We start from the raw sequence: 27174 nt of genomic DNA on the forward strand, positions 1-27174 counted from the left end.
GTTTTTTTTTCAAAGGCCCTTACCGATACAACTGGCTTAGTTTCCAAAATAATCCCTGTTAAACAAATTAGAACTTGATATCGTATATTGCTGTGGTGATATTATGAAATTTTAAGGCACACTTTTTCAGAGTTTGAGTCAACAACTTGCCACGACTGAACGGCGTCCAATTTTGCATCTCACGCCCACAAAGGTGTGAAATGAAGGAGGGGCTTGAGCCTTTATAGCGGAAAGTCTTGTTTAATACCTCCTCACGGTGATTTTTTACCTCGAAAATTTAAACATTGAGCCGGCTCAAGGACTCTATAAATTCGTACGCAAGCTAGGCTGAAAAGGAAAGAGAAACTCAGGCTTAAAAGGGATTCGAAATTCGAACCCATGGCGTATGCGATGCCGTTGCAGTAGTCTACCAACTGAGCTATCAAACCAACTGGGAGCTGGTCATATTGAAAGTTCGTAATATACCCGTCAAAGAAAAATTAATCAATATGAATATATGAATCGTATATTTGAACTGCGGGTAAGGGACTAAATGGAAGAAAGATCCTCGCCGTTATGTACAGAACCTAAGCAGTTGCGAAAAGAAAACCTGAAAAAAAAAATTTAAAGCTTGAAGGGGATTCAAACCCATGACCTCGAGGAAATATCTAGCAGATATATCTAATTATTTAGCTCATGTCAGTAAATTTAAGCTGATCATTTCACTGCTACTTTTCAATCCTCGCTCCCTCCAAACAACTCACCTTAGTTGAACATCATTCCCATACCTACAAGCTTGTTGTCTATCTCAATGCTGTTTTTCAATGAACTCTTACTCCTATTACATAACTTAACTAGTACAATGATATAGCGATATGGTAATGCAATGAGAGAAAGTGACAATTGAAAAACCACATTGAAATAAACAGATCGCTCAAGCGCATAGTAAAGATCCTTGATGTACAAATAAGGTAATGTAATTAAACAAATGTCGAAAATAACTCTAAAATTAAAACTTCGCTCAGGTTCCTACTAATGATGTACAAATAAGGTAATGCAACGCTCAATTCAAGGGTAATAATGTACAAACAAGGTAACACAATTAGAATTGAGAATTGAAAAAAACAACATTGGAATAAACAGGTTGCTCAAGTCAATAGAAATAATGTACAAATAAGATAATGGAATGACAGAAAGTGACAATTGAAAACAACATTGGAATAAACAGATTGCTCAAGTTCATAGTAATGATGTACAAATAAGGTGACGTAATTAGAGAAAGTGAGAGTTGAAGAACAACATTGGAATAAACAGATTGCTCAAGTTCACAGTAATGATGTACAAATAAGGTGACGTGATTAGAGAAAGTGAGAGTTGAAAAACAACATTGGAATAAACAGATTGCGCAAGTTCACAGTAATGAGGTACAAATAAGGTAATGGAATTAGAGAAAGTGAGAGTTGAAAAACAACATTGGAATAAACAGATTGCACAAGTTCACAGTAATGATGTACAAATAAGGTGACGTAATTAGAGAAAGTGAGAGTTGAAAAACAACATTGGAATAAACAGATTGCGCAAGTTCACAGTAATGAGGTACAAATAAGGTAATGGAATTAGAGAAAGTGAGAGTTGAAAAACAACATTGGAATAAACAGATTGCACAAGTTCACAGTAATGATGTACAAATAAGGTGACGTAATTAGAGAAAGTGAGAGTTGAAAAACAACATTTGAATAAACAGATTGCTCAAGTTCACAGTAATGAGGTACAAATAAGGTAATGTAATTAGAGAAAGTGAGAGTTGAAAAACAACATTGGAATAAACAGATTGCACAAGTTCACAGTAATGATGTACAAATAAGGTGACGTAATTAGAGAAAGTGAGAGTTGAAAAACAACATTGGAATAAACAGATTGCTCAAGTTCACAGTAATGAGGTACAAATAAGGTAATGTAATTAGAGAAAGTGAGAGTTGAAAACAACATTGTAATAAACAGATTGCTCAAGTTCACAGTAATGAGATACAAATAAGGTAATGGAATTATACAAAGTGAGAATTGAAAACAACATTAGAATAAACAGATTTCTCAAGTTCACAGTAATGATGTACAAATAAGGTAATGTAATTAGACAAAGTGAGAACTGAAAACAACATTGTAATAAACAGATTGCTCAAGTTCACAGTAATGATGTACAAATAAGGTAATGTAATTAGACAAAGTGAGAATTGAAAACAACATTGTAATAAACAGATTGCTCAAGTTCACAGTAATGAGATACAAATAAGGTAATGGAATTATACAAAGTGAGAATTGAAAACAACATTGTAATAAACAGATTGCTCAAGTTCACAGTAATGAGATACAAATAAGGTAATGTAATTAGACAAAGTGAGAATTGAAAACAACATTAGAATAAACAGATTTCTCAAGTTCACGGTAATAATGTTAAAATAAGGTAATGTAATTAGAGAAACTGAAAATGAATAAACAACATTGGAATTAAAGATTGCTCAAGTTCACAGTAATAATGTACAAATAAGGTAATGTAATTAGACAAAGTGAGAATTGAAAACAACATTGTAATAAACAGATTGCTCAAGTTCACAGTAATGATATACAAATAAGGTAATGTAATTAGAGAAAGTGAGAATTGAAAGCAACATTGTAATAAACAGATTGCTCAAGTTCACTGCAATGATGTACAAATAAGGTAATGTAATTAGAGAAAGTGAAAATGAATAAAGAACATTGGAATAAAACGATTGCTCAAGTTCACGGTAATGATGAACAAGTAAGGTAATGTAAAATTTTACAGAAAGTAAGAATGAATAAAGAACATTGGAATAAAAAGATTGCTCAAGTTCACAGTCATGATAGATTAAGGTGACGTAATTGGAGAAAGTGAAAATTGAAAAACATTGGAATTTAAAGATTGCTCAACAATGTACTCAAAGTAAGCCACTGATTTTTAAAAATAATATTTCATGAAAATAATCACTTTCTCTGATCGCATGAGCTTGTTTAATTAATTAGCGTTAACTCTGGCTTGCTGTTTTATTTGAATGTCGTTTCTTATTCTTGGTTAAGAAAGCTACGAAATAAAATAGGAACTAAACCAGCAAACTACACAAATGCAGAATGAATCCATTTCATGTTGCTTAATTATAAGAAAATTGGGACTTCAGCAAATTCAAATAATATCAGAACATAACCTAACCACTGCCGAATATTCTTTGAAAAAAAAGAGAGAATAAAACTAAACTTTCTGGATTTTGAATCTGTGTCTATGCTGATGGCCATCCAGAGTTATCAGTTCAGTTCTGGGCCTTGTTTAATACGCTGGTATGTACGCTGTTGTTGTCAAGACCACACTTAATTGTGAAATATCCATTGAAGAGAATATCTGCAGACCATGCAAACAAGCTTGTGATGGTAAATTGTTTGGCATGTAAGAAAAATCTCTTTGCATAGCTAAATGTATTCAGGTTTCTCAGCTACAGTTATAATCAGCTTACTAAATTTAGGGAATTTCTTAGCATTCTGTAAGCCTTTAACTAAATTAATAAATAAATCGGCTTTGTTTAACAAGGGTGACACTTAACAGTCTTTTATGACTGACAAACCTGTAGCCAGATCGAATTGGAATTTGGAAATGTTGGTTCTTGAGGAGAAGGGAAGACTGGAGTACCCAGAGAAAAACCTCTCGGAGCAAGGACAAGAACCAACAACAAACTCAACCCACATATGACGCCAAGTCTGGGAATCAAAGGTGGGCCAAATTGGTGGGAGGTGAGTGCTCCCACCACTGCGCCATCCCTGCTCCCTAAAGCCAGAATCAATTATTGTGGAATTGTGGAACTAAAAAATTCTCAAATATAACCGTTCAAATCAGAGCTATTGAGCAGTACTTTCCTGTGGTGCTGTTTATTATGCTGTACAAGGTGGTTCTAAAGTTTAAGTCTGTAGTAGAACTCCTTAAGTGTGACTATTCAAATGAAAGCTACTGAGCATTACTTTCCTGTGGTACTGTTTAATAGGCTGCACAAGGTGGTCCTAGCTCTATTGTCTGTGGATGAAATCCTTAAGTGTTACCATTTGAATAAAAACCACAGAGCATTACCTTCCACTGACACTATTTAACAGCCTGTACCAGGTAATTTCTACTTTTGTGTCTGTGGATGAAAGACTTAAGTGTGACCATTCAAATGAAAGCTTTGATCCACAGTTTTATGAGGTGCTGTGTGTTTGTCACTATTTCACGACTTAATTCTTTTTATACTTATCACCTTGGGCGCAATTAAAGCCATTTCAGACCCTCAACAACTTTTGTTTTTTAATCTTAATTATTGTTACATATAGACTGCATAGAATATTACCTTGTGCAAGCAATTCCAAGTCCTCGCACAGCCTAAGCACCTTCATCGCCTTCTTGTCTGTTTCAAGTGGCAAGTGTTCAATGTACTCTTCAAGGTGTGCCCTGAAACAGACACCTGGCAATCACTTAATCGTACAAATTTTTGACATATCAGTGCCGAGAGAACAAAAAATCTAATAATGGCCACATTGTTCGTACCCTTTCTCATAAATTCTCCTTGAATTTTCAAGGACTTCCAAATTTTTTACGGCCTCAAATTTGCACAAAGAGAGGGTAATAAAATTTGTAGCAAAAGCTACAATACTCCCCCAAACAAACTGGCTGCCTGACACAAATGCATTAGTTACGTCAATTGAATAAATACATTTTTAACAAATTTGCTGGACTTCTACTTTCCAGTGCCACCGACAAACTCCAGGGTTTTCCAGGATTTGCAAGACTGGTTGTTGGGACAAAGATGATCATTTTCAATTCTATTCATTTTAAACAAGGATCTGAGAAATTCATTTAGAGCATAAGAATGAAGTGCCAAGCTTTCAGTTTCTGTTATAAAATTGAAACAAGCAAAACACGTGAAGCAATCATAATTACGTTTTCAGTGAGTCACGCAAAATCCTTTGTCAAGCAATCCAAACAGCACGTGTTATATAATATCTCATAACTGACGACCTTTTCAGCATTGTCAAATTTCACAGAATAACAAACCTACCTCCCATATACTGGACACTGCAAGAGATAGTCCACAGCCACACGCCAAAGACTGCAAAGAAAAGGAAAGAGGATAAAGAGACTTTAAAGCAGAAGCTACGTCGTAAAAAATAAGTGAACTGTATCAAACACAAGAACGATAAGTCAAGCAATCATCATAACTTTCCACACTCAACCTTGTACCTGGGTTTAAAACAAAATAAACTCATTTTCAAAAAGTTTAATCAACTAGCACTGAAGGAAGTACTATTAGTAAAATTGAATAAAACGGTTACACTACAGGATATTATTGAAATGAAATTTCTGTTCCATAGCTTTCATTTGAATGGTCACACTATAGCGTTTCTTCAAACGTTTGTACCACCTTGTCCATCGCCTTGTAACGCGTAATAAACAGCACTGCAGAAAAGCACTAGTCAGAGGCTTTCATTTGAATGTTCACATTCTCCAGACTCAAAGTTAGAACCACCTTGTACAGCATAATAAACAGTACCACAGGAAAGTACTGCTCAGTAGATTCATTTGAATAGTCACACTTAAGGATTTTCTCCACAGACTCAAACGTTAGAACCACCTTGCACAGCATAATAAACAACACCACAGGAAAGTACAGCTCAGTAGCTTTCATTTGAAAGGCAACACTTTGGAATTTCATCCATGTGCCGAAGATTTTCTCCCTTCCCCCACACGTCTCATGTCCTCCTGAGAAGTGATTTTCACACACGCTTGTGCGGTGTTTCGCCCACCTTACTGTCACTGGGGGAAACAAGAGACTACTCACAGTCTAGAACAACCTTGTTTAACATGGTAAACTGTACCAATACAGTACAGTACTGTTCTATCAGCTTCAAGCAGCCTTACACATCAGGGGCCAAATTCATGAAGCTCTCTTAAGTTAAAACGTATCCTAAGTATTGCCTCTGAATAATAGACTATTGTTAGTCCAACAATAGGCTTTTGCCAAGAAACAACACTTAACATCTTAACTTCGTCAAACTGGCCACATGAATTTATTGAAAGGAATTGAAAGTCCTGCTCCATAGCTTACATTGGACTGGTCACACTTTAGGATTTCATCCGCCGACTCGAAAGCTAGAATCACCTTTTAAAGCACAACAAACAGCACCACAGGAAAGCACTGTTCATTTGAAGATTCAACAGAGCCTAACCATACTACATAACTGTGGTTTGACCAAGGAAGCAAAGGGTATTAAAAAGTGGCTATCAACGATGCTGGTTTTAATGTATAAAAACCTACTGCATTTGTTGTGCGATGTACGAACATTTACGCTATTATACGTTGAAACTTCTAGCTCAAACTTGTGTGCAAAAGCACTGCCAAAAAAGTTTCAGCAGGCGTTGCACCACGTAACATGGTCGGTTTCTTGAATTTTTTTCAAACTTCCGTTGCAAGACAAGTTTCACAGAAAGGAGAACCGCTTTCTTCTTCTGCAACGGCTCGCAACGGTCTCAGTGGTGAAAAAACAAGAGTTTCACTGTGTAACACCACTTCGTGAAATTGGTTTCGCAGTGCCGTTGCACACAAGTTTCAGCTAAAAGTTTCAATGTGTAACGGCGACTTAATAGAACATCTTGGTCTCACCTGTGATTTGACATAAGGCTGGCAGCATATTCTAAGATCAGAAATTCTCTCAAACTGATGCTGTGGCTAAAAAACGAAAGAACAATAAAACATAAACTTTGCATGAGTTCAGCACTGTGAATGCTGCTCTCCACAGCAATCATTCTAAACATCTTCGACTTCTGGGTCTCTATCTTTTTTTCCAGCAAGTCACCCACTAGAGCAATATCACACCAACAAATTTCAGTGAACAATGCTCCTTTGGCCCTTTTAAATACCAGTTAAGGACGGTGCCTACTTTTGTCAATGCGCATACCTTCTGCGCATCTCGAGATACTCAGGTTTCCTATGGGTGGTGCCTACTAATACAGTTCAATAGATTAGCCCTTGCTAAGATCTGCTTTTCCCACATAGTGATAAACCGCGCAAAAATTAAAAAATACTCCGGTATTATTAGGCACCGTCCTTAAGCTGTCTCAATCATAAACTTGTACCTATTGATTTATTTACTGCTGGCCTGAGTCAAACATCCTCAAAGTTGAGGGGTAGGCTTGAGTGGTAAAGGTAAATGATAGTTCTAACCCCCCCCCCTCCCAACAGTAGACATACTAGAAAGTTCAACTCATTACCACAACCACTTGTCTACAGTGCAAACAACAGCTTATCTATAAATAACTCTTTAATCTGACTATCTTGGTAATGCGATGAATAATCACCTTTTGATGCAATGTCCCAAACAGTTAATTTCTGTAAGGCTAATTTACACGTATCAATTGATCAGCAGTAGGTTCAATTGCATGGGCCAATTTACATGTTACAATTTGTTGGCTGATTTCTTTTTTCTGTTGGTGTAGTGCGGGGTGAAAATCGACTTGATTCAAAAATCTGTAAAGTGCCACAGATTTTCATAAATTAGTGCGCTCGCTCATTTTCTTTGTCTGGGGACTAACTAAATAATAATTGTTCCATTTACTATTATTACTTTTATTCTGTGTAAAATACTTTAAATCTGTTACGACGTTAAGTTTTTGCATGTCTATATTTGTAAGTTCTTGTTACTTTTCTCAAGTGTTCCTGTATTCGTCTTGTCCTGCCTCGATTAGTTTTGTAATTTTTTGCGGGACAAACCATTCATTGTTATTTTTTTCAAATAAATTGTTGTTGTTGTTGTTGTTGTCAATCGGTATGTGTAACTGAGCCTTTAGAATTTCTCCTCCATTACCCAAAATGCCTATTCCAAATACCCAATGACAAAAACAAACGAAAATCGAGATGCATCACGCTCCTTTGTCTACAATTTTGTGGAACATTTCTGACATAAACTGAAGCAGCAGTTATTGTACCTGATGTGATGCGAATCCAGCTGGCCACAGTGATGAAGCAAGTCCGTCAGATGTGCCACAAACCACCAGTTACCAAGAGCATCACTACATGTATCAAAAAACAGTAAAACAGCTCAACCATGTACTTTCATGGATGTTAATGAATACAAAGCAAGCAAAACTTCCTTGGTCCTTATTACTGTGAATCTACGTTGTTACGAATCCCGTAAAAGAGCTTCCTGGCCATCCCCTCATGAGGAATTCAGGTGAGTGTGTTACCTGAAACCTCTCCCATTAGCTACTGTGCTGTGAGTTAATTACATACCACCAGACACCCACAAAGGTGAAAATGATATCTTTTCTTTTGACAGAAGCATGCAAATATTCAATCTCGTATGTTCCACACTTGGTAAAATAATAAACCAATCAAATCGCTTCATTATTGTGACGCACTTTCTGACCGAGCACTCATGCTTTTTTAAAATGGCAGGGTTTCCAATTATGGTACAATGAGTATTCACAGCATGCGTACACGTTTCAACCCCTTATGAGTTTCAGATATCACCAAGTGATATTCTTCATTTTCTCTTGGTACTGGAACAGTTGTCCCCCCCCCCCCCCCCCCAACCACCCTTTCCCTCGCTCTTCCAACCACTCCTCATCAAATGCTTTCCTATTAGCTCAAACCAAGCCTGTATGTGCCCGAAATAGGATTACATACTGTCCAATTTGGGTTTGAAAATTGATAAAAAATTCCAGACTGTCAAATATTGAAAAACGCTGAGTCAGCCCCATTACACAATCAGAGAACCGTTTTCATTTCCACAGAGCAATTATCTTTTAAATTAGACAAAACATAGGCTAAGAACTAAGACACGTGCTCCTTCTATGCATGGGTATTTGCGTAATATCTAATTTGGGAAATCATTACATGGTTTTTTGTAATAAAGAATTTAGTCAACAAGCATTACCGCCAACTGCAATGCACCAGAGTGAAATGGATGAAAAAAATTACCAAAATTCTGATTATTTTGATTCTCTGAAGTTTTGACATTTGAGAGTGTCCCCATAAAATTTGTGCTCCCCTAATAGGCCATTTCCGAGTTGCTTTGAACCTCATTATGAAAGCGAGGCTAAGTGCAAAGTTTTTATTATGAAAATTAGTTTTCATTCATATGCAAACAAAAATAATTTCCATACGAAAAGTTTTGCACTTAGCCTCACTTTCATAATGAGGTTCACAGCAACTCGGAAATGGCCTATTCGAAATCATTATCATTTGCAATTCTAATTTAAGTTAGTATAAATCTACTAGTGTTCTATCACGAATGCCGTTCTCTGATTGGCTACGCTACTCGCTATCTATTCTGTGATAGTGAGTAGCGGTTTTCAACAAAATGGCGGCCGCTTCGTCGCATTTTGGAAGTGTCTGCAATGAGGAAATAGATAATTTACTTGTTTTGTTTTGACCGACTAGTAGATTTATACTAAAACAATTAGATTATGAGCTCTAGATTTCTATGTGTGATAGCTGATGAGGGCGCAGCCTGAATCAGCTATCACGCGATAGAAATCTCGAGCTCATAATCTAATTGTTAAATGTAAAAAAAGGAATATAGAAAAAAAAAAGAATGGGGGAAAAGGTTGCTGGGTATTTTAAATGTTACTGATGTGTATCTGACGACTGAAGCAAATTTTATGTAGCAAAGAGGGCCACTGGGTTATCAGTTTCCTTACTGTCATGTGCTACCCTCTTACAATAAAGTTCATTGTATTGTATTGTATTGTATTGTATTGTATTGTATTGTATTGTATTGTATTGTAAATGTAACTGAACATACCTGCTTTCCTTAATAACGGCGTGCACATCAAATTCAAATGCAGACAACAGTATTCTGTCAAAATTGTGCAAATTTGTACTCCCTCCAAACTTGTCAATACAGGCCTAAGAGAGACAGAATAATATCAACCATTTAGAGCCACAAGTGAAAATACGTGAGAAAATTATCAAAACCATGTCATCATGGAGGCAGGTTGCCTATTTAATCCACAAGTCCCAGGTTTGAGCGCACCTCTGACCATTTTCTGAAGATGTTTCTCGTGACCCAGAGGAGTCAGACACCCCAGCCACGAAATAGGGACCTTAAGCAGCAACGATGACAACGACACTGATAACGTCAGAAAACAATAGTTTTAATTAGCAAAACATTGGCTCTGGACATGAGTTCTACACTTTGGTACATTTCTTGACTTCCCTCTGCAAAACAACAACGTGAAATGACCACATTCAAGGTTTATGGAGAATTGAAGGTGAACGCATGATGACTATTATTCCTTCTTTTTCTGAGCTTTAAAAGCACTCCTACGATGTTAGCAAACCAAAATTAAGCAAAAATAGTCAAGAACAAGAGACACAAATAAAACATTAACCCAATAAAATATAAAGCAAATAAGTCTAAGTCTAAGAAAGTGCAAATAAGTCTAAGTCTATAAGAAAGTGCAAGTTTTCTAAATCAATCCCAGATTTGCACTAAAACTAAACCAGAGCAAACATGAATGTTATACTTTTGACGCTAAATTGCAAACTGCTCTACAATTCTCTCAGCAGATGCTGACTGTCCTAACAATTACTCACCTGCGTGTGATACTGTAAGTCAAAAGACTTGATTGCTGGATTACAGTACAGCAGTTTGGCCACAAGCAGGTGATACCAGGTTTTACAATAATTACTGGGAGGCAACAAAAAGCATAAACAATTTTCCATGACATAACACATCAACTTAAGATTCCATAGATGCTGTGAATGGTCTACAGAAATAACTGTTTTTATGGATGAACCATATGTAATGCATTTGAAGTTCATTTCAACAATTCTGTTTAATAGACAACTACTTGCATTGTCAGATTAATATACATGCAATAAAACACATTAAGAAAGATGTAATACTCATCACACCATGAGACGAAGAACGAATCTGAGTGTCAAGGAGAAACGAACCCATGACCTTTTGCTCGCCAGACGCTTGCTTTAACCTCAGACAGCCCAAACTCAATTTGAGAGAATTCTACTCAAATGTCAACGGTGTTGTGTTACGAGGATTTGAATTGCGTCATAACTATTACAGCAAAATTATAAGGATTTGTATGAGATTTTCATAAATCGATGCAAGGATATAGAAATAAAATAAATCTCGCAATAAAAATGCCTTACTATTCTTTCATGCTGTTGCAGTAGCTGTGTATGTGGTCACGTTGATTTAATGCGTTTCAGCGAGGGTATACTTCCCTGTGTCCTTTCACTAAAACGCATTAAATCAGCAAAGTGACCTCATACACAGCAACTACTAGACTGCCAACAGTTTCTTTTTTCCCCTAAGTTTTGCAGGATCACGCAGGTGATTCCACTTTTCTAATTTGCATAATTTTACTGTCACTTTGCGTGCATGATCTGAGGGAAAAAGTAGGACTGCTCACGGTCTAAGCACCTACTAAAGCATGGAAGAACGGTAAGACATTCGTAACTTACACCACTTCGTCAAACACTTCTTCTTCACCACAAAGTATCTGGACATGACAAAAAGAAGGATTTAAGTCAATGTTTCTCAGAGAGAGATATGTCCATTACAGTGAGATAATAAGAAAGATTTAGTACTTTTCAAGTACAGTTATCTCAGTGGAGTTGCTGGGACTACCGAAATAAGTCTGGATAACAAAAAAGTAGGTAAAGACTGAACACAACATCAGAAAAGATTTCGGTGAGTTATGCTACATGGTTATTTTCAGAGAAAACCATATCCATAGACAGCTATACTAGTCATATGCTTAAAACTCCACCAGTTTTGGTCCTGGTTTTTTTATTGTTATCATTCTCAAATGTTTACTTTAATTTTCAAAGGGCAACATAGCAAAACAACTATTCTTATTTACAGAAAATGCTTGACTTCACTTTACTGGCATACTTTTGTTTTGAACACGAGTTGAGAAATAAATTCACAAGGAAAACGGAAACAGAGACAAGTCCAGATAATGAACACGTGACTGTAGCAACTTCAGCAAAACCAACAGTGGGTGACTGTTACGCATATTAACTTGAAATTTGATTGGCTACCCAAGAGTTATCTAACATTCAACAGACTATCGATGGTACTAACACATTCATGCTAAAAACATTCTTCTCAAACTAAATAATAATTCATGAAGAGAAAACAAAGAAAATCACTACCGTGAAGGAGGTTTGGAATTGGGATCTTACTTATCATAAAATTTGATGAACTTTGGCTTTGAATTTCTCCAAGAATAATTAACGGTTTGAGAAGTTATATCAAAGCGTTTCACCTTGAAGTTGGTTTAAAAAACTCGGCTGTCCCTCATTTTTTTAACCACCTCCTCAGTGTTTGGAAATTGAATGAAACTATCAAATTTGATGGTGGAGTAAAGAGCAACACACCAAGTTGACTGTCAACTTGATAGAAACCTTGAACTTGCCTTTGCTAAGTGAACTGAGTTTGAAACTACTTGGAATGCTTTTTTTTACCTGGCATAGTGTGTGTAAATGAGGATTCCCAGCATAAGATTGATTGTCCAAACGATGTTTACACTCCTGTTGCCAGTGGCTCCACTTCATACTGAACTCTTGCAGTGTTTGTCCCATGTATAACTACACATAGAAATCACAGAATCAACTAGTAGCAGCAGCAGCAGCAGCAGCAGTAGTAGTAGTAGTAGCTTTATTAACAGTATCACTTCATTAAAAATGCTCTTCCAGCAAGCAGTTTACATTACAAATTACAAAACTATGACGCTAAAAAGACACAAATATCAAATACAGTGGAACCTTGATTTTACGATATGGTTAGGGGACAGCAAAATCATATCGTTAAATTGGGATATCGTTGTAAACGAACTCCCGATTTATAAATTGCTTTTGCCAGGACACAGAATGTTGATCGTTAAATCGGAAATATTATTAGATCGACGATTGTAAAATCGGGGTCCACTGTACTAAAAGAAACGATTCTACAGTTAATTGCACAAAAATTAACTTAGCACTAGCACTAGCCATCAAAATCACTATGAAAGGAGTTGTACAAAGTTTTGATTACCTGCATGTATATTGCATTTTTGTCAACACACATATTTTAATAACTACTTAACTTAGCACAACCAGGGCTGACAAAGAACTTACCCACCTGGGCCCGGTTGTTCAAAAGCAGATTAACAGTAATCCCAGATTAAAAGTTAACCGAGGTTTTCATCTCGCTCATCAAAAATGGTTTTCAAAGCTTATTTTAAACTTACGATAAAGAAAAGTCCATGTCAAAAGGGAGGAACAAAAATAGTTTTGAAAAATCTTCATTGATTAGTAATTAAACTCGAATCAAAGTTCACACTAACCCAGGATTAGCTTAATCGGGCTTTGAACAACTCGACCCAGTATAACAATGTAGTATGAACTACTACACAACATGCATTTTACATTTTTTAATAATGTCACCCTGAAGATGACTGAATAGTAAAAAATGTTAGGTGTTTCCTTTTTAAAAACATTTTCGTACGCTTTTTAGCCTTTTAAATTTTTCATACAGTCGAACCTCCCTTTGCGATCACCTCCCGTAAGCGACCACCTCTTATTAGCGACCACTTTTCCAAAATACCAATAGTTTTCAAGTCAAATCACTATAGATGTAACCTCTCGTAGGCGACCACCTCTTGTAAGCGACCACTTTTAGAGATGATTGTTTAAAATGTTCAATTGTTTTTAACCCGTAGGGGACCACTTAACACAATCTGCTCTAGCTCTCACGGGCAGAAATTGAAAAATGTGTCGCTGTAAAATATTGGCCCTTCATTACAGAGGACGCTGTAAATCTCACAGTCGGAGCTACCAAGAGCGTCTCCCAAAATAGTTTAGCAATGAAACAATTGATAACATGCACATGCACTATAGTGTACACTGAAATAAACTTCTATCAGATTGAATCCCTCATAGGAAAAAACTCTCTTATCTTGTAAATAGCATGCATGGGTTTCGATAAGAACCCAAAATTAAGACGCGCTGTGGTCTGACCTCTGGTAAGCGACCACCTCCCGTAAGCGACCACATATCCTTGACATTATGAGTGGTCGCTTACGGGAGGTTCGACTGTAGTATGAAATGTTCACTCCCCAGGGCTCCCTTTCAAAGTTATGCCCACCATATTGGACCTCACTAGCATGGGAACTCAACTTTTCATGGCTTTATGCTGCTACATTGCATACAAGTCACTTTATGAGGACTGACAGTTATCCATACTACAGATTCCAGTTTGATCTTGTACACATACCTGGTACATTGGCATTTTACGAAGAAGTTCATCCATACTTTCAAATTCCTGTAACATTGAATAAAACTTCAAATCAGTGGCAAACAAACACAGCCAAATGGCTCGATTTATTAACTGAAAGACTGACTGACGGAAAAGAATCACTGGTTTTTTTTTGTTTTGTGTTTTTTACTGAGGGACTGATTGAATGACTGACTGATTGACCGAATGATTGATTGATTGATTGATTGATTGATTGACTGATTGATTGACTAATGTTTGATTGACTGAATGAATGACTGACTGACTGATGTCAGAATTGGTTTTTTTTTTAGATTGATTGACTGATTGACTGACTGGTCAATTGATTGATTGGTTGATAGGTTGGTTGAATGATGTTTTGATTGAATAACTGTCAGACTGGCTGACTGACTGAATGAATGACTGTCTGACCAAATGACTGATTGATTTTTTGATGATTGGTTGATTGACTGATTGGCTGTCTTACTGACTAGCTGTGTGACTCCCTGACTTTTTGACTGATTGATTGGCTGGTCCTGGTTGTTCAAAGAGCGGATAATTTTATCCGCTGGATAGGTTGCTGTAATCGCCGGAGGCAAACACTTCTATTCACGCAATTTATTCTAAACTCTTTTCACTTTGTCGGCTGCCCAGGAGGGCTGAACATTGTAGCTTAACAGTGTTACTGACGAGGCGAAGAAGGTTTAAACTGAAACATACAAACAAAGTCAACTTACAAAAATATACCAACTATAAGGTAAACAAACCGATAAAACCGATCAAAAATACAGCACACTTACGTTGTTGTGGCGCGTTTAGACGAAACTTCCACAGGAAATTGCTAGTAGGCTGCAATAACTGCAGATAGCTACGCGAAGCGTGTCTCGTTGAAAGTTCAATGTATAATGAACAGAAAATGTCATTTCAGCAAAGTGTCACTTGCAAAATGCAGATTATTAACCTAAATTCCCGCGCAAAACAGGCCTAAGGGAATACTAATTGAGGCCACTATAACAATCGAATGTTAGATCCAACAGTTGCTATGCGGCTAACAAAAGTGTGTGCAAGAATTTCTCTTTAGCCCTATAACTTGTGTATAGAGTAGAAGCGTATGTTTTATTTAAGTATCATGATGGGATTGTGTGGAAAACTTGCCAGAAGCATTGTTTGGTATACATTTGCACAACTGGATAGTGACTTATCCACTGGATAAAGTTGTCCGCCCTTTGAACAACTGGAGCCTGGTTGACTGGCTGGCTATATGTTTGTTTATATTTGCTCACCAGTAATATAACTGCAAAACAGACTGGGCTTAATAGCTTTATTTGTATTTATTTTATTTTTTATTTAAATTTTTATTTAGTAGGTATTCATGGTACTTACATCATATTCTCCTGTCTGTTTGTCTGGATGTTGAGCAAGAAGTTCACGGACGTCATTTACTCGCCCTTGAAGAACTAAGGAGTAGATCTGGAAAGAGATGATGATGGTAATTTTCTTTTTCTCGTGCATCTCTGTCAGCAGTGCAGAGTCCTTACCATCTCAGAATGATTGGCTAATTTCACATGAAAGAATTTCCATAATGAGCCCTCCCAAATATTAACCATGACAGCTTAGGTCCTGTTCAGACAAGGTACCTATGTCCGGGCACTACTCTGAAAATCTGGGCACCATGCCCAGGCACGGCACTAGGGAACTTAAGCACCAGACGTTTTCTACGGGGCGACGGCAACCGGAACTCAAAGTTACTTCCGATTCACGTTTCCTGCCGACATGGTCAGCCGTTGCGACTCGGCGCCGACTTTGTTTTGCTTATTTTGACGTCGCGTGTAAAACGTGAGTTTCGCCTTTATGATTTTTGCTCCTTTATATCATTTTGCCCTCAATTTTTTGTACTTATCGATGCTTAAAATATTATTCTATCGTTTTGGCGCTTGTACGGGCGATTATCAAGTATTTGCAGTCATTTTTCTAACTTTTAAGCCTCTAGCATGAACATGGCTATCAAAAAACACAACCTGTGATGGAATCATAAGACCACGACATTCTCCTGTTGCGTGAAATGATTGCTAGCAAATTGTTTCAGTTCAAGAAAGGCAGTCCAGACCGTGACAAATTCTGGGAGTCAACCCAGAGAAGATTGAACAGGCTTGATAATCGACTCTGAACTCTGCCAAACATTTGGTTTCGTTGACGTCTTCAAGATCAAATCTTGCATGCGAACTGTGCGGAAAATCTGGGTTCTTGAACGGCAGCTCTTCCACAAGACCAAGAATTCTTCATCAGAAATTATTTTACCATCATATGCTAGTAACACCATCTCTCTTGGTTCACGAAAAGACATTTTTCACAGTGGTTTTCGCAAGCTTTCAAGGCAGTTTTCGAAAGGGTTGCCGTCGCAAAAACACCTCTTTGCTTAAGGTTCGATTTTGGCGGGAACGACGGCGCCCTCTTACCCAGGCTGGCTCCTTTGTAGACGTCGCCGTTGCCCCAAAAACGTTCCGTGCTTAAGTTCCCTACTACCTCCAAGGGTAGCACTCAGGTGTTGTTCCTAGACACGGACACAGGTCTGAACAGAATGTTGTCGGCTCCCAGGCTTTTTCCTCATGTCTCTCTTTGATACAGTAAACAAAATGGCAAGGTTGAATTGATGAACAAGATCACAATTGTTCCTTGGACACCAAGGAGTCTGAATAACATCCTTTTCAAGGTCCTGGCACAGGCGCCTAGTCTGAATAGGGCCTTGGTGTTTCAACCTGTTTTACTTGCTATTTTTATTGTCAAGCTCTACCCTGTTTTGAAATGCAATGTTACTTACAGTAAGAAACTCCTCCCCCATCCCCTGACAAAAAAAACTGTTCCAAAAAAGCAAGGTCCCCATAAAACAAACCGTTGAACAGATAAAATTTGATGGCTTATTTTGGATTTTCATGGTACATAAATTTGAACAGCAATAATATTTATTGTAAATAACATTACAAAGGACATTTTTTTTTTCTTTGTTAGGTCTGTGTCAAGTACTTACAGCAGGCCAATAAGAAGGACTGTCATGAGGGTGAGAGTGCTGCAGTACATCTCTGACATACTTATCAGCATGGCCATTTTGAACCCACTCCAACAGATGATGCAAAACAGCTCCACCTACAGGTTGAACAATTTAAAAGCATGTTTAGCATCCATTCAAAGTACTTCCACTTAAAGAAGGCTGGAGACAGTACAATAGATTGGTTCTCTGTGCCAAAGTGAAATGCATGAAACTTTCATGGCGACCCTGGTTACCTGTGTCAGGGTATACTAAGCAAAAATGGCTGACATGTTCATATCCTTTTATTTGTATTCAAACTAGCTCTACCAACCTCATTTTTGAGTTCAAAAATCAAAAGAATAACTTTTTATCTAGAATAAGGCTAGTCAGGGCTAATTTGAATGCAGACAAAAAATTCAAATATTGAAATGTCGGCAATTTTTGCATAAGGCCTATATGCACCATTTATTTTCATTGGTTTCAAACTCATGACAAAACTGACTTTCTTTTTACACATTATTATTTATCTGACTGAGCTCAGTATGTGTATTCATACTGTGTGAGTGTGTCATCCAACTCCTTCAAGCAGGCTGTAGACAATCATTGCTAGGTCTCCATTCCCTTAAGGACGGGGCCTACGAATACAGAATTTTTTATTGCGGCCTATGACTATGTGGGAAAAGCAGATCTTAGCAAGGAACATTGGAATCCATAAAGAAAATTGAGGGTAACTGCACATTTTTCAGAGATAATTAGGCAACAATAATTCTAAAAAGTGCCAAAATGTAAGGCAATGTATGGCAGTTTTTTTCTAACTTTAAGCTTAATTATCTCTGAAAAATGCATGGTTACCCCCAATTTTGTTTTGGGATACCAAGAGCAATTGCTAAGTTCTGCTTTCTTCGTATAGTTTTAAACCGCGCAAAAATATCCCTGTAGTAGTGAGCACTACCCACAGGAAACCCGAGGATCTCGAGATGCGCAGAACATATGCGCAGTAACAATAGCAGGCACCGTCCTTAATTGAGAGAACTGATTCTCAAAATCGTTGACTGGATAAACTGTCTCAATAATACAAAGAGGAAATACATGCATTTGTGATACAGCTCCTGCTTTTCCCAACAGAAAGAATCAAATCCAGGATGTGACAAGGAAATAGACTGTAAATTTGTTTAAAATATTGGGATTTTATATAAGGTAGCTAACAATAAAGTCACAGCAATTGTTATGGAATTGAGCTCATTGTAAATTTACCATGATTAAGTTTCAGGATGATATTAAAATATCATAAAATTATTAGTTATTTGCAAAAGCTCTTTTACAAGAAACTGTGATGCACAGCGTACCTGGCAAAGTCTCAATGAACAGAATCTCACACAGGTGCCACACAGTCTCGATCAGTGTCATCAGATACTTCTGTTAAAATAAACAAAACAAGTTGATGACAGCATAAAGAACTAACTCCTTGCAATGCTTGACAAGTCCTCACTACGTCATAGAAATACTGTACTCAAATGTTTGATCAAATGATACATAACAGTGCATAACATTCAGCCAGAATCATGCAGTAGCTGTTCACAACAAAACACATTACTCATTTCAAACACTTGTAAACCAGAGGTCCCAGACTCAGGTCCCACTCGGGCCACCTGGATTTGTTTCACGGTAGCCCCCGTTTTCAAATCCAGGGCCATGCTTTGTAAATAGCCAGCTGGTTTGCCTTCCACCAGTTGGGATTTCTAACATATGTTATGTTTAGTTTATATATTTATTTCACTGATTTTTCTATCCCCAATTAGCACTGCAACGCTAAATATTTTATCATCATCATCATCATCATCATTCAATAATCAACAAGGCACAAAAGCACCATGACAACCAACCAGTTGCATGTGTAAGGATAATCTAAAATCTTTTGAATTCATAATAATATTTGTTGGACTAGTTTTGGTTACACTACCCACCTGTGACACTGTTGCCTGAAGACTGCCACTAGAAGACTGTCTGGAATCTTCTGCAAGGGAACAAATTGTAAAACAAACTATTCCTATATGTTACTGTACTAGCATGAGGTGCTGGAGGAAAACTTTTCAGTGACTTCAAAAACATCGGCAACAGTATTGTGCAGTCAACACAAGGGAGGGTTTGTGTCACAGCATACATGTACATCTAAAAGCAAGGAATTCTGTTTTTAAAAAAGGATGACAGAGCTTTATACCGGTATATAGCAACATACCAGCCTTTTCCTCCAGATCAAGAATACAAGCTCTCACAACACTTCTGTATCTTCTGCTGATCTTAATCAGACTGTAAAAGAAGAGAACAGATTAATTAAGAGTGCCATATGGCACAAGATGCAATGTATGAGCTCAGCATTTGGTCAATTTATGTGAAATTTGCACATCCAAAACATCTACAAATCAAAGGCAAAAATCATGCCCCCCTCCTGTATGAGACTTCATTTACCAACCCTCAAACTTTTGGAATTTTTTCCTTTTGTACATTAAGGGTCCAGTTGATATCATACAACAAGCAATACACTGTCTAAGAGCTGTACATTAAGCTATAGTTTAGGGGTAAACCCTATATGTACAACAAATTAGAAAATTTTCAAAGTTTTTCTTCTTTCGTTTTGGACTTTTCTTACTCTAATATGCGACCTCTTCCATCTCTGTTGGTGTAGTTTATAGCACACCCCAGAAAATATCTTTTAAATGGTATATCACATGTGTTCTCCCAGTTCATGGTTAGCGATTTAAAAAAATTCAGCATTTCCCATGGACAGGAAAGGGTTAAACAGCTACACATGGATACAATATTGATAGATTTATAGGTAGCTAAGCTGAGCTTGTTGTCCAAAAACTGGTACCAGCATTAACTTCACTCATTTCAACAAAACAAAATAGTTTCTTTCCATGAAAATTGTCAGACTTTTCTAGTAACCAAAATTTTTCAACGCTTTATCTCCAGAACAAAGCACATGATATACAGTCAGTCAACACCATCACCTGATGAAGACCAGCAGAGCAGTAGCCGAAACGTTGCACTCAACATCTAAGTGAGTGAATAGGCCCTTTGTACTACAGCATCACATGATCCATGCCTCCTTAATTTAATTAAAACAATGAGATGAATACTTAAGATTGACGAACCAGAAAGAGCACATCAAAATTGCCAAACATTTCAAATTTGAAAGTAAAATCATCAAGGGGAGAGATTTTGAACTGACGCAGTTTGAACTTTCAATAAATTAATATTAAGAATTGTATGGCTGCCATGTAGGAAGGCATGACTTTTACCTCCAATATGGTGGACAATTTCAACTTACTGTTACCTTGAAAATTTTTGTCAGTTATAATAAATTTGCAACTTTACAACTGTTTATTAAGGACGTTTGCACAAAAATATTCTAACATTGATTACATAGTAATACATTCACATGCATTCAAAAGACACTGACACACCAAAGAGCCCACGTGGAAATGAGAGAGGACGAGTTTACGACAAGAGAACGCTTCGAAGGCATGGAGTATGCTACACAAATTTAGCCATGGTGCCAGGAATGCTTAAGTGTTTTCATGCTTTGTGAATGAATGCAAATAGCTAGGTAATGAGTTCCTCATACCAGAAATACCAAAAAAAAATGGGGGGTCACTGTCTTTATTCTGGAGGTATGTTATCTGAAAGACCACAGACCCTAGTTTTGAAAAATTGGTCTAACTTCTTTTCTCCAAATGGCCACAGTGTCAGCAGGTCTAATAATATTACAAATGAATCCCTAGAATGCAACTCTTAAGTCAAATTTTTTTACGAGTGGTTCTCTTGAACAAATTACATAATTCATTCAACTGGTGACATCCATTAAAGAAAACAGAGTCTTTACACTACTGTATTTGTTAACCCTGAGAGTCGCAAGGCAGCAGGATTCAGATGCTGTGTGAGTAGAAGAATAGGAACATTTTTAACTTCCTACATTGATTTTTTGTTCATTTTTTCACGATCTGTGGAGAACTGGAAAAGAAAATTACCTCACTAAAAAAGTAGGGATCACCGAGCATTTGAGAAAGCTATCTGCAGGCAAAGTTAAAGCATGCACGCAATGGCTACCAGTTCGATATGTGGTTAGATTGCGAAGTATGCGCATGCTTGTGCACATCGTAGCTTGACATTATGACATGAAATACATGCGCAGTAAGGATGCTCAAAAACAATTAACGCAAAGGTCCTTAACAGGAATATACATTTTCTTGTTTAGGTCAGCCTTGTGATTACTCATCCACCCTCATACATCTTCTAAGTTGCACATTTCCTTTACTTTCCTACCAATCTGTCTCAGTTTTTGACCCTACAAACAAGTTAAAGTGCACCTAACCCCCAAATTTTTTTTCGCTTAAATAAATCTTTGCTCCTGTTTGAAACGCATTGAGCCTTTTTGCGCCTTTTTTCAACCAAATCTTGACTTTTTATAGGCTGTAAAAGTTACGAAATCTAGCCATCATTTGTCCCATGACCGAGCTAGTAAGGGGCATGGGTCTATTCCTTACTTGACGTCACAAACTGCTTTGCATGCATTTTCACAAAGACTTAATACAATGCAAATCAGTTTGTGACGTCAAGTAAGGAATAGACCCATGCCCCTCACTAGCTCGGTCATGGGACAAATGATGGCTAGATTTCGTAACTGTTACAGTCTATAAAAAGTCAAGATTTGGTTAGAAAAGGTGCTAAATAGCAAAATATGTTTCGAACAGGTGCAAAGATTGATGTAAGAGAAAAAAACAATTTGGTGTGAGGTGCACTTTAAGCATTAACCTTTGGTGATATTAGACTGGGAGTGTACATGTTTTGCAAGTCATCTCAAATTTGCTTAATCTACCAAGCTGCCGATGCATGAAAAGGGAGCATTACATTAAGCAATATATGGTATAACTTAAGGATGGTGCTTCCTTTTGCTACTGTGCATATGTTCTGCACGTCTTGGGATTGTCTGGGAAACTTCGATTTCTTTTCCAGTGACTGTTACATCCACCCTCTTATTAGTCCTCCAAATCGCAATGCTAAACCCTTTGGATACCCCTCCCCTCCCCTCTCCCCCCCCTCCCCCGCCAAAAAAAAAAAAAAAAACCTATGGACTGTTAGCTAAGAATTTCAAAACTAAGTTTGAACTGCATTTAATTCCTTTCGATAATTAGTCCCCCCTTAAAAAATGAGCCCCCAAAAAGTCCTTTGAATGAATATCAGCCTGGATACTTAGTATCCAAGAATACAGGTATTTACTCTAAGAGTCAAAGAACTTTGCATAAAAACATAACAATTACAGTCAATCCAAGTCACACGTGACCAGTATTTCTGAGAATGAAATGAACATTCAAATTTCTCTTTGTAATGTCCGACACTTGAATGGAATGTTAAACATTTCTGTAGAAATCTTTCCAAAAAAGATCCAATAACTGAAAAAAAAAAAAAAAAAAGATTCAAAATACTTGGGATACAATTGTTATTCTTGAAATAGCTTTATAAGGTCAATAACCTCGGGAAATTTCTACGGGAACTCTGAAATCTCGCCGGCAATGTTAAAAACTGACAGTCATGTAAATTTCAAAACACCATTCAAATTTCAAAAATACCGGTCACACACAATGTGGATTGACTGTAAATTTGGCCTAATCCCTCTTGCAAGCTAACTTCAGTTGGTAACTATGCAAACAGGAGTTAGATCATTACAAAGCAATGATCAAGGATTCACCACAGTACTTCTTTTTTTCTTATTTATTTATTAATGAATCCATTGCCAATATTTATTTTACAGGGTAGCTTATTGACCAGAAGATGGTTACCTAATGAACTGAAAGTACAACTTAAAGTTTATTCCATTCCACTGTTCCATGAAGTCAATTGAAAAGTTTGATCCAGAGTCTATAACAATGCTCTCTCTAACCTATTGCTTTTTGAAAACAAGACTAAAGACCCTTTCATGGTCTTTAAGCTTTGTGCACGGCTGCGTTGTTTGATTGGCATTAAGTCTACTTTTGTTTTTGTTTGATGCCATTATTCTTCATTCTAGTTAAAAATATTAGTAACAATGTTATTAATAATCATTGGATGTGTTTCTGACCATGAGTGCATTAAATCATTCATAGCCAGTCTTAGATCTTGAACAACAAAAACTTGTTGCGTGGCTGATGATCTGGCAGTGCCAGCCTATCACTCATGCGAATTGCATCACCTCTCAGTGCATTTGCCTCTTTCATATTTCCTTTTACCTTGTGCCAATAGGCCATTTGAGTCTTCACATAGACTTTCCACTTATGATTTTCTCCTAACTCTCTTTCGGCAATGTTTAAAGCTTCTTCATACAATTTCATTGATTCCTCTAGGTTGCCTTGTAACTGATGACAAATACCTAAGTTTGCCAGACTCAGAATACACTCTTTGTGGTCCTTCATTCCCAGATTTGCCATCATTTGTAATGCTTCCCCGTAGAGTTTTATACATTCCTGTTGGTCTTCCACTGATCCCAAACTTTTGTCACCATGGAACAGATGAAAATCTGCAAGTTCTCTATGTAGCCACGCAGTCATAATATGTCTACCAAGAACTTTTTGATAAAGATTTAATGCTTCATTCAATTTAAGTTCTGCCTTGTGCCGTTCATTGCGACGGTTGTCTTCATTACCCGCAAAAAGCAAAGTTATTGCTTTCTGCACGTACATGTAATCTGCAGACAAATTTTCCTCACATATTCTCAGACAAAAGTCAAATTTTTCTTTTGCTTCATTAAGCTTTCCTTCTTCAGCCAGAAAACGAGCAAAGTTGTTGTGAAAGAAAGCCTCTGATACTTTTTCACTGTCAAATTCAATTGGATTCTGAGCATGTACTTCTATTGCCTTTTCCTGGAACTCTTTGTACTTGTTGAAATTTCCTGCTCTTCTACTTTCATGCCCAAGGAGACAAAGAAGCTCCACTCTTTTGCAAGCAGATTGCTGGCTAGATGTCAGCAGATCCAAAGACAGTTGGAGAAACTCTACATAAACAGCTGGAAGAAGACACATTTCAAGGTACAAATATATTGATGATATTTGGGAAACCCTCTCCACTAAGGTTTCCATAATAGCTAGGACATCTGGATCTTTCTCACTTAGGCCACAAATGCAGGCTTTGAGGAAATATTCAAAGTTATGCCTGTCTTCATTAAAGTGCTGAATGGACTCTCTGCATGTGTCTTTGCTCCAGTACAAATCAGCATTGTCAGCAAGACGAGAAATGAAGAAAGCACAAGCCACTTTCCTTCCCCAGTGTAGCAGATTCGTACTTTCATCGATGCTCTTCAAAAATGCTTGGATTAGGGGATGGATTTGATATCGGTGTAATGCTGGCTGCTCAATGAGCGATCGGTTTTTCAAAGAACGGAGAATTGATATTGGTTGAGTGGTACTGTTTGTGCACTGAGTAATTACAACCTTGGCAGCTTCAGAACTAAAAGAACCAGGAAAAGCAGACATGACAACCAAGGCTGCTTTTTCGCCTTCGCTGAGAACATCAAAGGAAGTCTTAATAGCGTTTTTAACAGAATTGTTATCGCTTTCGTCTTCTCTAAGCACTTCTAAGGGCTTTTCCCCTAGACTGTCAATCAGCTCATCCTCTGCGTAGTCTGAGAGCAAAGAACCAACAATACACAGTGCAAGGGGAACACAACCACATAATTCAACTAACTCTGTTGTTTTGGAGAGCGTCTTCTTAATGACGTGATCTGTGACTTGCGCAATGAGAACTTTCTTGGACTCTTCTGGGGATAAAGGTTTCAGTCTCACTTCTGTCATCTTTAAACCAGAGTCTTTAAATACTCTGCGAGATGTGACTACAAAACTTACGTTTTGTCCAGATAAGATTCTCATATCGCGTAAAACGTTTATAAACTGAGATCGTTCAGCTGACTCGAGAACATCATCTGCATTGTCCAAAACAAATGTAACATGTTCTGTTTGTTGCTTGCTCCAATTCAGAAGCCAGTGAAAGGGATTATCAGGTGGCTGAGAGTGGTTTTGATTGCAGGCAAGAATCATTGAGATAGCTACATCATTTACGGTTGTTTTTGATCTTAGAGAGCAAAATAAAACCATGTTTTTGTAATCTTGGTTAGCTACCAGTTGATGAGCGACTTTGTTTGCCACCGTTGTCTTTCCAAATCCTGGTCCTCCAGTTATCACAACAGCAGCTGCTCCTTCTACTTGGATAGCTTCAGTGACGAGTTTTATCTCCTCAGAACGTCCAAACACTTCCACAACTTCATCTGGGAGGCAGTTTGCAAATTCACTGTTTGCATGTTTTTCTGAAATAGACTCTTGGATTTTTGAGATTTCGTCTTTCATCTGCTTTACTTCTTGCTCTAAACTCTGCATTTGCGTCTCAAAATCGAGAGTCCATTGTTTCACTTCCGCCTTTACACGGCGTTCAGTATCGTGATCGATCGGTTCCGTCTTTAGTCCATCTAACTCTGTCTGGTCGAGTCCTAAGGCCACCAGTGACTTAGAAATCTTGTTCCATTTATCTTCAAACTCGGCATTAGTAATACCGGTAGAAATACTGTGGCACAGCTCATTTCTGAAGCATTTTATTCGGACGATGTCTGCTTCTGGACAAAGATCACTATCGATCGGCATGTTGTGCCAGCCTGTTAGCGGCCCCGCAAAATAACAAATTTCTCGAAGAAGCAAATGCAACAGTGTAATGTCAAATGTTTTGGAATCTGGTGGGTTACCTGAAGAAGGAAACAATGCTTCCCACTGGCTGTCGAATATCGCACGCCTTGACTTTAGCATTTGAAGTGTCGCCAAGTTGCTCGCTAACACTACTTGCAATATGGCTGGTGGATGAATGGTGTGAAAATATGTCCTTAGAGCGTGTGTTCCTCCGTCGATCACTAATCTTGCAAGTCTTGTCCCATTCGTTTTTTCCTCCGATGCCTCGAAGACAGAAGACATCTTCATCCGTAATGCGAAACTCAGGTCTGAGCATGCAATTCTGCTGGTCAGCTGAGATAATCACGCTATTTGTCACGCTAGTCACGCTTTTTGTTTTGCTTTATTGTTGTTGTTGTTGTTGTTTTTTTTTCCCATTTATGCATGTATGTGCAAACCACAGGCCTGGTTACCGTATAATTTTAACAGACTTATAGTAATTTACTATTCATTGCTTTTTTCCAGTTGGCCCTGGAATATCAAAAAAAATATGGTGAATTCATATTTTAAACTGTGCTTTTTTCTAACTCCCTTCTTTTGCCCACTTTTTTTACAACTGTTATTGTTAAGGGCGCCCAAACCACTGCAATAATACCATTCGAAAGGTGGTTACTTCTAAAATATAGAAGAAAAAGGGGGGGTCACGTCCCCGTCGCCCCCCCCCCCCCCCTTAAATCTGCCCCTGATGCAATATCTTCCTCCTCCAGCTTTCTTTTTTGCACTATCTGCCGTACTGTACCCTACATTACCAAGCGTTTTGCCACTGCCGGAAAATCGTTGTTAGTCTTGCTAAATTTGTGGCTTGACAAGGGCCTTCTCTGCCTTTCATACTGTCTTTTCCTTTGTGACTTTTGCTGTTCTTGCTATACTTGTGATCTTTGTTAACAAGCTTTTTGCCATTGCATTAAAACACTTTTTTACTGTTGTTTCCTTCAAAGCAGCTGCTGTTTGAGTTCATCCAGTAATATACATGACCCAAAGACAAATTACTTATGCTGACTCAACACACAGTCTGACAGGGAAGTCACTAATGGCATTTGCATACAGCTATTTCAATTAACGCTGCCTTAAAGCCTGCACAGCGAGACTGCAAGGCATTACAGGTGATTTATTAAT

At 37.6% G+C, this 27174-nt stretch overlaps 3 protein-coding genes across 3 annotated transcripts in view; 1 reads left to right on the plus strand and 2 right to left on the minus strand.

Moving 5' to 3' along the window:
- LOC146458185 (uncharacterized) overlaps positions 1-27174 on the plus strand; it is a 252490-nt gene that overhangs the window by 154269 nt on the left and 71047 nt on the right. The window lies entirely within an intron of this gene.
- LOC146458190 (nuclear pore complex protein Nup85-like) overlaps positions 1-27174 on the minus strand; it is a 74303-nt gene that overhangs the window by 37508 nt on the left and 9621 nt on the right. Inside the window, exons 5-18 of the mRNA XM_085090712.1 lie at positions 19557-19627; positions 19285-19334; positions 18667-18736; positions 17321-17436; positions 15679-15765; positions 14296-14343; positions 12507-12629; positions 11499-11536; positions 10608-10701; positions 9814-9917; positions 7994-8077; positions 6672-6737; positions 5070-5120; positions 4362-4462 (exon numbers count right to left, since the gene is read on the minus strand). Of these exons, the coding sequence (XP_084946838.1) occupies positions 4362-4462; positions 5070-5120; positions 6672-6737; positions 7994-8077; positions 9814-9917; positions 10608-10701; positions 11499-11536; positions 12507-12629; positions 14296-14343; positions 15679-15765; positions 17321-17436; positions 18667-18736; positions 19285-19334; positions 19557-19627 (1103 nt within the window). The remainder of the gene's footprint in view (positions 1-4361; positions 4463-5069; positions 5121-6671; positions 6738-7993; positions 8078-9813; positions 9918-10607; positions 10702-11498; positions 11537-12506; positions 12630-14295; positions 14344-15678; positions 15766-17320; positions 17437-18666; positions 18737-19284; positions 19335-19556; positions 19628-27174) is intronic.
- On the minus strand, positions 23057-26313 carry LOC146458191 (uncharacterized). The gene has a single exon (XM_085090614.1). The coding sequence runs from the start codon at positions 26305-26307 to the stop codon at positions 23467-23469; it is 2841 nt and encodes a 946-aa protein (XP_084946740.1). The 5' UTR covers positions 26308-26313; the 3' UTR covers positions 23057-23466.

The sequence above is a fragment of the Pavona decussata genome, unplaced genomic scaffold (genome assembly GCF_977016875.1).
Source record: "Pavona decussata unplaced genomic scaffold, jaPavDecu1.1 SCAFFOLD_233, whole genome shotgun sequence".
Classification (NCBI taxonomy): Eukaryota; Metazoa; Cnidaria; class Anthozoa; order Scleractinia; family Agariciidae; genus Pavona; species Pavona decussata.

Bases quoted from the DNA above. Each gene is read 5' to 3' on its own strand.
- LOC146458191 (XM_085090614.1), bottom strand. From the start codon at position 26,307: ATGAAGATGTCTTCTGTCTTCGAGGCATCGGAGGAAAAAACGAATGGG.